Genomic DNA, 11,582 nt, shown 5'->3' on the forward strand with positions numbered 1-11,582 from the left:
ATTCTAAACGTCTCTCAATGGGTTAAGGATCACCTCAGGTGATACTGAGAGGGAGCCAGGCATCCGGACAGAGGTCCTGGCACATAATCTAAAAGAATTGGAAGCAATTTGGTTGGCTCTCCAGTTCCTCGAAGAGTGAGTTTTTGGTCGAGTGGTCCAAATCATCTCAGATAATTCCGCAGCTCTCTCATATCCCAAGAAGAGAGAGATGGTTATCGGCATAGGCACGGAACGTAACGATCCTTAAGAGGTTCGTTACACGATTGCACGTCCGTGCGGATCTTCTCGATCGACCGGGCAGCAACTACTGACGTTTGAGTAATCCTCGCTTAGAAGTATGTCGAGAGTTGTGGAGACTTTCGGGGACGTCCTTTCGTAGATTTCTTTGCAATATTGAAGACGAAGAAGCTTCCTCTACGTTGCGCCCTTATTCTCGATCCGAGAGCGGTAGCAATAGACGCCATCCTATAGTATGGAATGGGGATAGTTGGTTAGCCCTTTTCCCCTTTTCAAAAGCTTAGGAAATATAATAAGATAATCGCTGGCGTCAGAGGGAGTGAGAAAGACGCTGATCGCCCCATGTTGGCCTTCGAGAGCTGGATTCACAGAGGTCACGTCCTTCAGAGAGCACTTTCCAAGGACCCTTCCGAGAGAATCGGTCTACTCTAACAGCCTCACTTCGAGAGGTACCTAAATCTCTCTGCTCTGAGTCTGAATGCGTTCAGACTGTCAAGAAGCGAGAGGATCTTCAAGATTAATTGCAAGTCTCATTGCCAAAGCAAAGCAGTGCTGCATATTTTGCAGTGTACCAATCGGAGTGGGCCGTTTCTGGACATAGGGCAGGAAGAATGACTGTTCCTCCACCTCTGACATCTGTGAATTACTTTACCGCCTTCCATTCCGTCTGAAGTATGGGATAAGCTAGCAGTCCCAACGATTGTAGAATACGGAAATATGTTGACGGCCTCTAGGCCTCAGAGATTCGGATCTGTCAAACAACAAAGCCCTTCACGATGTTTGAGTCTGTGGAAATCTTGAAATTGTCTAGATCGAAGCTTCCGGCATGGAAACTTAGATGTAGTCTGAAGTTCCTGATGTCAAAGCATTTCGATCCTCTCCTTTCTGTAAACTTAATACACGTAACCAGAAAGGCTAATTTTCTAACCACTCTAGCTACGGCAAAGAGGGTTAGTGAGGTTTTTAGCATCATCAGAGGTTTTTTGGCTTTTAGGACATAATTCGGTGACCTCTAAGCCTTCCGTTCTTGCTAAGAACGAAAACCCGTCTAATCCTTGGCCCAGAGACCTGGAGATCAAGGGGATGGCACAAATTATTGGGCAAGAGCCACAGAGAGTCCTGTGCCCTGTCGGGAGTCTCAAGTTTTATCTTGATAAAACTAAAGAAAGTCGAGGTCATTCGGACAATCTCGTGGTGTTCCGTAAAAGACTAGACTTGCCCATGTCGAAGAACGCCTGGCGTTATTTTTAAGGAGTCTTTCTAAGAGGGCTCATTCGTCATGTTTGAACAAAGATTTGAAACCTTTTTAAAGTAAATGCTCACGAGGTGAGGGCGCGGCCTCGGAAGCATTTCAACAGAGCATGACACTCAGTAATATCCTGAGTGCCACGTTTGAGCGAAGCAACTCTGTGTTCGCTTCACACTCCCGACGGGATGTGAAGACGACATATGAGATCTGCGAGTCGCTAGGACCATACTTATCCGTAGAAATATTATTGGAGGCAGGAAAGCAGGCACGAATCCTATCCTATAAAAAAGGGATAGTAGGTGTGCTTTTAACTTTGAAGGGTTGGGTTGGTCGCTTGAGGCGCTTTCCCTTTCTTTAGCCTAGAAGTTATGGGACTAACTTCGATAGGTTAGGTCAGGTGGTGGTTTTTAGCTTCGTTGCCCTCACAGTATGGTCAATATGGTCTAGTCAAATTGTGGTCACGCTCCCGTTGACAGATCATCTAGAGCGCACCAACTACACAGGTCACTACCTTGTTGGCAACTCTAGTAAAGCAAAAGCAGACTTCGGTGACAGTAATCAAGAAGTCAGCTATGCTAACAGGTAAGGAATCAAGATGTCAATCATCTGCACTTGAGGTGTTTCCAAATCCTTTTATTCTGTCCCTTCCCACCTCCAATGGTGGGATTCAGCTATATATATATCTGACAGGTAAGTTTCATGAACAAAATGTTATTGTTATGATACAATAAAGTTTGTTCATACTTACCTGGCAGATATATATAATTAAAGTACCCACCCACCTCCCCTCAGGGGACAGTGGTATGAAAAATCTGAAAAAAGAAAATGGGAATGATTCTGATATCCGCCTACCAGCGGCGGGAATGTGGGATACTAACCACCTGGCCGCCCACTGCGTGTGCCCGGGAGTTTTGAAATTCTGTCGGACTTCGGAGAATACAGCTATATATATATCTGCCAGGTAAGTATGAACAAACTTTATTGTATCATAACAATAACATATTTGTAGGTTCCTGTACAGACCTCCATCCTAAATTCTCTTCCATTCGAGGAACAAGAATAAGGACTGGAAGCCGACACCCTTCATTCTCTAATGAAGAGAGTGAAGGAGAAGTTTTCCCCAAAGGAAGACTTCTATGGTGATAACAGGATACCGAAGACGATAGTTCAAGCCAAACTGGATGTTCCCACCCGTTCTTCTCTATCCCGGGGTTGGCCGCCTACTGAGGCGACGGACCGTCAGGTCCATCCAGGCTAAACCCTTCCCGAGATATTCTTCCTTCAGCAGCAGTGCTTTTCTCGAACGCTAGAAATTCTAGGAATTCCAGAATTCGGCAATATTCCCGATTATCGTAGTAAAATTATCTGGGATTCTCTTCTCGCCCACTCTGGACCGTGGTTTGCCCAAGTGTTTGCAGATCGTAGAAGACCAGAATACTCAGAGAGTGCTAGAAATTCCAAAGAACTCTAAGCACTCGGCGAAACTCCCACCGAATTCGTCAGATGATCATCGGGTGGTGGTCCTCCCGATTCCCATAGAAATCGAGGATGGGTCAAGATCCTTCCTCAACGACGGGGACTTACGTCCGGTAGGACCCGAAGGTCCCCCCAGGAACGCAGTCCCCAATGTGGAATCCTACGGAGAATGCTCTGCAGGATCCCTCCCCTTCCCTTCGCAGCCATAGGAAGAGAGGGAATGGGGGAGGAAGATTGGATACTCGCTTGCCTTCCCAGCGGAACTAGCAGTCGGAGAAGTGAGTACGAGCAGCCATCACCGTGCGGTGATGGCCGCTCAGAGTCTAGGTAAACGTTACTGTCTGGAGAAATCGTTTTCCCGAGGAGGTTTACAAACTCGTACTGTAGGCTAAACGTCTGCCGCCACCGTTATTCATCCTCGCCAGCCCCCCATGATCTCCTCCAACCACTTGAGCGAGGATCTGTTAGTCCCAAGACTGAACCAGCCCCGTGGCCGGACCGTAAGAAGTGCATTCCTCACGGTCACTCCTGTTTGTCTCGTTCCTTCCAGTGTAGCCTGAGGAGGTTGAAGGGACAGGTGAGGGAGACCTGATGTTCCTACCCTGCCTACTAGCAGAACCAGTAGCTGGGAGAACTGCAGGCGATCACCAACCCATGGTGGCGATCGAGCTTCTTGCGGAGAAACGCTGGACCAAGGAACGGAGCGTCGGTCTCTTATGTCAGGGGAGCTGTTACGAGAGCTCCTCCCCTGCCTACCAGCAGAACCGGTAGGCTGGGAGGACTGTAGGTGATCATCAACCATGGTAACGATCGAGCTGCCGGTCTGAACCAGTGGTCTTCTTGCAGAGAAATGCTGGCGATCGGGCTGCACTGATTGAGCGGCTAGACCGAGAGCAGCGGCAATGGTCCCGAGCGTCAGAAGAGCTACTGCTGGTTCCCCTATCCATCCAGTCCCGGTGGGAGCAGCGGTCAGGGGACTGGCAGAGTCCGCTGTTGCTGTGGGAGCGCAAGGAGCGCACCCCTTGCGATCACTCCTGATCGCCTTGCTCTTCCCGGTGTAGCCCAAAAAAGTTGAAGAGATAGGAGAGGTAGGCCTGATCCTCCCCCTCCCCGCCCACCGGCAGAACCGGCGTGCTGGGGGGGGGGGCTGCTGCAGACGCTCGCCAACCCGCTGTGGCGATCGATCTGCAGGTCTGGTCAAGCGGCTCTCCCGGGGAGAGCGGCTGGACCGCAAACCACGGCGACGGTCCCGAGAGTCAGAAGAGTTGCTGCTGGTCCCCCTCTCCGCCCGGTCCCAGTGGGAGCGGCAGTCAGGGGACCGGCAGAGTCCGCTGTCGCGGTTTGAGCAAGGCATGTCCTCACAGCGCGTCATGCCGCTTGGACCAGCCGAGGCCGGTCCAGGCGACCGAGGGGACCGCTTCCTCGCCTCAGCCAGTGGCTGGTCTTGGACCGTCGCGTCAACCATGGGTACCAGCGACTCGCCACGAGAGCGATCGCTGGCCTGGTGGGAGTCACTTGGGTAACTCCCACCAGTCTTCCGCTCCGTGCCTGGATCCTGGCGCCGAGCGAACTCGGTTGCCTGGGTCTTGGCTGCATGGTCACCCGCAGGTGACCGTACACTCGGTACCTCTTGCAAACGAGAGGCCGAGACGGTACCTGGCGTCGAGGCAGAACCTCTGGCGCCAGGAGAGGAGGTACCGGTGTTAGCCGGTACCCCTCCAGTCCCCGTCATCTTCTTCCTTGCGGAAGGAGAGACGGGCCCCGTTCCTGAAGGAACAGGAGGACCAGTGGAAGCCCCAACTGTCCCATCGGAGTGGGACGGACCCTTAGAGGTCTCTGAGCGAGACTTCTTAGGGGGGGAGGAGGCTACCTTCTTCTTCTTCGGCTGGGGGGCCTCAGAAGTCGAAGGGGAAGAGGCGGCAGAAGACGACGGCGACACCTTCCTCTTTTTCCTGGGCTTCCTCTTCGCCAGTTCCTCAGGACAACCGACAGGTCCTCAATTCAGGATGGAGTTGGGGCAGTTGCCGAAGCAACACGGCCCAACTGCACCTGTCCGGAGGGACCTGCGGGAGTAGCAGTGGAGAGAACGTTTCCTTGAGGAAGGCTATGAAACTCCTACCTGGCAGGTGAAGCATCTGCCACCCCCGAGCGTGACTGTCGTCTGGGTGGGGTTGTCTCTGAAAGAAAAGGATTAATTAAAAGAGGGCTGGATGGCCCGCCTCCACCGGTCTCTGCATGCACGGACCTGTGGGAACGTCACGTCAACCCTGGGCACCAGACAATTGCTGCGAGAGCGATCGCCGGTCTGGCGAGAGTCACCCGAGTGACTCCTACCATCTTCCGCTTTATGCCTGGGTCCTGACACGGGGAGCGAACTCCGCAGTCTGGACCCTGGCTGCATGGTCACCCGTAGGTGACCGTACACTCAGTAACGCTCGCAAGCGGGCCGCCGAGACGGTTCCCGGTCCGGAGATGGAACTTCGGAACCGGGAGAGGAGATACCAGTGGTGGCCGGTACTTCCATGGTGCCCGTCTGCTTCCTCCCCGAGGAAGGAGAGACGGACCCCGTTCCCGAAGGAACGGGAGGACTAGCGGAAGACCCACCTGTCTCACCAGAGCGAGACAGACCCTTAGAAGACCTGTGACGAGAATTCTTAGGGGGGAGACCACCTTCTCTTACGGCAAAGCCTAAAAGTTGAAGGGGGGGAGGCATGAAGATATGAAGATCTCGAAGAGGAGGATGACGACACTTGACAAGCTCTATTCCTCTTCGGTTTCTTCTTCTGCTAGACTTTTACCATCAGGAGTAGATAACCTCACAGGGCAGCGCGACAGCTTTGTCCAGTGACATAACTCCTGGGTAGTAGTGGTAATGAAAATTATTATCAGCAGGGGATCAGTACACACTCGAGGATCGGTACGAAACATGCTACGAGTCATAGGTACAATTTCCAAGGTTAGGATAACCAAACACGAAGAGCATCCAACCAATACTGTTGAAAACACAATCACCACTAGTCTGTAAAATAAGGAAAAAAATATTAAAGTAATGAGGATACTCCTCACACACATCCAAGGGCGCTGCCCTCCGAAGTGAGAGGAGATCCCCCAACATCAGCACCGCACGCCCATCCTTCAACCTTCTTCCGATAGTAAGTGAAAGGAAGAAGGAGAAGAGAAATTACCATAAAAACAAAACACGGACAAACCATTGAAGTTCCCTTGATAATTCCCAAGCGTAAGCGTAATTTCCGGATGAATACATGTCCCATTGCAGGATCAATATCACTTACGTTAAATACATCTCATCCACACGATAAATACATATCTCGTCTTCATGCAGGTCTGAGCCAGTATTAAAGGGCGAAAGAAGGAAAATATGTTGGCATACCTTAGCCGCCGGCTCTTAACACAAGTAGAGGGGCGGTTACAAAGGCTATCACAAAAAGTGGGTTTGTATATTAATTGAAAAACCAAGGACAAACCTTTGTTTAGTATTAATATCAAACACCATATATACAAAAAATAAACCAAAAGAATCCCACCGGGAAAAAAGATTAACGACCAGTCAGCCGGAGCTCACAAACACACGTCTTCCTCCAAAGATGGCCGAAAGTAAAGTGGAGTGTTTACATCTGGGCAGGCTAGCCTGCCCCACAGTAGTTACTGCCTAACCACCTTGTTCAAGATTCAACGGCCGTAATTCCAGCTACACCGAAAGTATATTCCTATTGTTAAAGGACTGAAAGGTTTGTATTACGTATCGGAACAAATTAAAATACCTCCATGCATAGGAGAAATGTCCAGTAATTGATAAAAAAAGTTAAATGTTATCAGGAGAGATCAGAGTTACCATTGCCTGATGACTTGAGATAATGCTGTTTTTCTCTACGGACTTGATAGTAGGATTAATGTTTTGATGGAAATGAACTATTTGATGCCTAGTTTGTAACAGGATATTTATGATTATTAAGCTTTCAGAAGTGTTGCCTATTTTCATTTGCTCAAAGAGAATATATTCAACATCAAACCTTATTATAAATTATAAATCAACAGTAATAACAAAATGCTTTCTCTGTTTCTTGAAAATCATTAACTGGATAATGTCTTCTGTATGAACATGAAAGGTAAATAAAGTTTGATTTCACAGTATTGCATAAGACATCACTGTCACTAGTACATTTTTCTCTGGTCTTCGAGTTGTATTAATATAAGTACAATATTGTGTCACTGGTATGAAAGTCTTGTAAGTGATCAAGATTCTGCAAACATCTCTTTGTTAGCACTGAAACCCTGCTACATTTTCCTCTGGTATATAGGAGCTAATGTCCAACTCCATTGTGACTACCTGTTGACACGCTGCTTTGGAGTGGCTAAATTTATATTACTCAACCCTGCCAGACATTTAGAAATAACTAAAGCAATGTTTGCACTACAAAGAACACATGTATAAATATATTGACACTACCCTCCTTATGAACATTCAACTTACAAACATTTCGAGATACAAACAAATGGGACTGCAAATCAAAATTGGGTTCAGAGTGCTCATCTTGGCCACCCATATGTTCAAATTTTCTTTTGCGCGCCTATTCTATACAGACAGTATTGTAAGTACAGTGTAGTACTTCATTTTAGTATGAAAGAGTACAGTACAGTATTGATTAAAAAGGCATGAAGAGTACAGTTACCAACTTACAAATAATTCAACTTCCAACGGGCAACTGGAATGTAACTCATTTGTAAGTAGAGTGGTGTCTATACTTTACTTGAAAATATCAAATACTAGTAATGAATAAAAAAGCTAAAATACTCAGTAAATTCCAAACCAAAATATGTAATGAATCCATTTTTCACTCACTTTAACTTTAACCCTGGATTCATGAATCTCTTCTTCTGGATGTGTTGTAGAAAATGGCTGATATCCAGATGGTGCCTTATCTGCAGCTGACAATTTGCGTTCAAGACCCTGCAAAGAAAAATTTAAATATGTATAGACTTTGATTTTGGCACAAACTATTCAAATTACATCAGTCCTGGATGATCTCACATTTATAGATCAATTATTTGATTATGATGAGCAGAAGAAGATTACTTTTCATGATAAAATTTATGATTTTGATACAAACCTACTGTTGAAGATAGCTTATACTATCTCCTCACTTATCAGTGCAGAGATATAAGCTATCTTTAACAGTAGGTAAGATTCACCCCACATAAAATATCCAGAAGGCTATAAAGGAACTGCATGACCTAGCACTAACCATGAGAAGAATGCCCAGCCGGAAAGATAAATCTGCCATAAAGTAGCCTCCCCTATGCAAGGTAATAAGGAAATCATTCTAAGTTTCCTTAGATTAATCTAAAGCTATCTTTCCAAATAAGAAAACTTGTTACACATACCAACTAGACGAAAAGTCCCTAAGTTCTCCAGCAAGAAGCAAGGTTTTTGTAAAAACATGAGATTTAGGCTTGTGAGAGCTCTTTTCCCAAAGATAGCATGAAATGAGAAGTAAGTGTAAAGACGGTGAGAGGTAAAGAACCATTAATTTCCACCCTCGAGGCTGAAATGTTATTAGATACACAAAATGGTATCTCGCACATGTTAGTTAACTACATATGAAATGTGAATGCAAATACAAAAATAATATAAATATTCTTACCATTGATCTCTTAAAGGTTGTCTTTTCAGTAGCTGCTTGAGGTCGTTCGGGTACCTTAATCGCTCCTGACTTGATCAACTTTTTGGCCATTTCTTTGGCATCTTTGGCTTCCATTGGCCGCTTCAGAGGAACCATAGGCTCTGGTTCTTGTTTAGGGGCCTTTAATGCTTGTAGTGCCTTTTTCTATGGAAAATCAAGAAATTATCTAAAACTGCAGACATAATCTAATTTACATACTGTATTACTGTAAAGTGAACCCCCGTATTCGCAGGGGATGCGTACACAAAGCCCCAGCAAATAGCTAGAATCTGGAAATACTTAGAACCCCTATAAAAATACTTAAAACTGCCTATTTTGTTAGTTCAAACTCAAAAAAACCCACTAATAATTCTTATACCTTGTTTTTTTAATACTTTCACCCCAAAAAGTGGATTTAATCATGAAATTGCTATGAAAATTCAGTAATTTGTGGACGTTTCTCATAGAAAACTACTGCGAATGAGGGAATTTCCTGTGAATAATGTGTATATAAGGTCCATAGAGAAATCCGCAAATGAGTGAATCTGGGAATCCACAGTCCGTGAATAGCGGGGGTCAACTGTATACGTATATCTCCTTTGTAAAAAAATAATCAACACATTTCTTCCATGTCACAAGAGTCACGGGCACTGAATTTCCACTTGCAGATGGCTGAGCAATTAAATAACAGTAATGTGGCATAAAAATTCATTAAGTAAAATTAATGTTCAGTGTGGAATGGAGTGGAAGATAGAATTTATGCCAAAGGCTGAGCAATGGGACTTGTGAGGTCTTCACTGCTGAAAACCTCACAGTGCTGAATGGGAAATTGTGAGTACAAAACTTTTTGAAAGGTGTAGCTAACAGGAGGAAAACTTGGTAATTCTAGGCAATAACTTCGCGTGGACTGTAAGGAACGGTCCTATGAATATGACAATTTGTCGAAAATTGCATTTTTCCTAACTATACAAACCTGAGGTCCTTTACATATAGTCCCTCCTCATGCCACCCCTCACTCTGCGTATTTTGCATGGGCCAAAAGCAAAAGTGATTTGTTTACCTCCCAGTCGCGCGGCGCGCGACTGTCGGACAAGCAGTTAACTACCGTTCTCCCCTTGTTCGAAGCTTACGACCGTTCCAGCTGCCGCTAGCTACTTCCTATTGTTAAAGGACCTCAGGTTTGTATAGTTAGGAAAAATGCAATTTTCGACAAATTGTCATTTGTTCCGATACGTAATACAAACCATCGGTCCTTTAACAATAGGAAGACTCACTTCTTGGTGGGAGGAATCTGAGTCTTTTGATGAACAGACTGGTGTTCGTCCATCCCTGGAATGCCTCCCTGGTCGTAAGAGCGAGGGAGGGATCCAAGCCTCTGTCTGATTGATCGGGGTGTGCACCGCAGGATCAATGGTCAGACCTCTGGGCCGAGTACTAAGAGAGAGGCAAGCGTATCTCTTCGTACCAGCAAGCAAGAACTTGTTCCTGTTTGCAAGAGGCAACATAAAGTATGGGTTGTCTCAAGCTGGCATCCACTTCCTCCCCCTTGTTTGAGGAAGTGGTGGATATACGCTCCTATCCCTAGTGAAAGGATAGGATGGGGCTTCTGTTGATAGCTCACTTCATCTTCCTTTCCTTATCCAGCAGGGTGACGACCGTGTCCCTCTAACCACAGGTAGAGGGGAAAAAGAAAAAGATGGGAAGAGGAGCCAGTCACACTCTCATTCACTCATCCATTCTTATGGTCACACCAGGACTCGATGCTGTTCAGCCTGCGAGGGTCTGGGTTCGCTACACAACGTGTTGAGCAGCCACCACGGGTCCCAAGGAAAAAGATCCAAGGACCTGTGGGCAATATCCCGAAGGTAGAAGGAAGGGCATGTGGTCTGGTTGACCAGACCCCTGCCTTCAGTACCTGCGCCACGGAGAAGTTCTTGCGGACAAGGCAGCATCTCCTTCGCATCGAAGGCGGTGAAGTCCATTAGGGAGGGGATTGTGAACGACTCGAACCAATCGTCAGGGACCGAAGGGTTCTGAGTCTTCGCTACGAAATCGAGCGTCACGGATCCCCATCCCCTGGATGCTTGACTTCGCAGGAGAAGTCATGCAGTTCCTCAGAGGAAAAGAAGGAAATAGTCGCATGACCTATCCCTCTTCTCTACTTCGGGTGATGTCCAGTACCCATACTGGTCTGTCCGTTTGCCACGAAGTCTCTCGCATCCTCCTATCCCCATGCAGCGAAGTTTCTCGTAGTGGATAGGACACCGACACTCCATGGTGGGTGTCAATGGTATGGGTACTGTGACAAGCTATTAAAACGAAGTAATGATTGCTCTGTAACAACCGAACTAAGTCAACAGTGTAGTTCGTAACTGACTCGGCCGCTTGCCAGCTGCCGACTGACTGCGTTCGGTAGGAGGCAAGTTGTCAAAGCATCCGAGTAAGTCACGTGACCTTCGCCTTTAAAGGGTTATGCCGAGAGACCAAACAAATAATGTATTTGTTTGTCACCAATGCCGGACAGCGAGGTGATGATTCTTCTTAAGGCATGTGCCCAACAGGCGAAAGTCAATTGCCATCTAGAGACCGAGGTCCCTGAAGGTAAAAACATCTCATGGTTGTTGAATCTCAGCTAAGGAGAAACAACACTATGTACCGTTGAAGACGAAGGTAGATATTGAATGCAACCTACGTCTTCACAGATGAATCGAGAGAAGGATTCTCAAGATTCATAACCTGTGCTTACAAATGACTGAAAACGCTAACCGCTATTTCATTGCTGTCCGGTGAGAAGTCGTAGTTGCAATGAAAGCGGGGCGTTCTTCAGTAATGAAAACACAGGGGAAAGCCGCCTGAAGAACTGCTTCTCATGGGCTGAACATTTGGAAGTAGAGCTGTCAGGTCGGAGAGTAGGCGATGTCTTCTGACACATCTCGTAA

General features: G+C 46.7%; 1 protein-coding gene across 1 annotated transcript in view; it reads right to left on the minus strand.

Annotated features, from left to right (window-relative positions):
• Nucleotides 1-11,582, minus strand: part of LOC135225864 (negative elongation factor E-like) — a 127,028-nt gene that overhangs the window by 112,708 nt on the left and 2,738 nt on the right. The window contains exons 2-3 of the mRNA XM_064265413.1: nucleotides 8,626-8,808; nucleotides 7,824-7,931 (exon numbers count right to left, since the gene is read on the minus strand). Of these exons, the coding sequence (XP_064121483.1) occupies nucleotides 7,824-7,931; nucleotides 8,626-8,808 (291 nt within the window). The remainder of the gene's footprint in view (nucleotides 1-7,823; nucleotides 7,932-8,625; nucleotides 8,809-11,582) is intronic.

Source organism: Macrobrachium nipponense, chromosome 13 (assembly GCF_015104395.2).
Source record: "Macrobrachium nipponense isolate FS-2020 chromosome 13, ASM1510439v2, whole genome shotgun sequence".
NCBI classification, from domain to species: Eukaryota; Metazoa; Arthropoda; class Malacostraca; order Decapoda; family Palaemonidae; genus Macrobrachium; species Macrobrachium nipponense.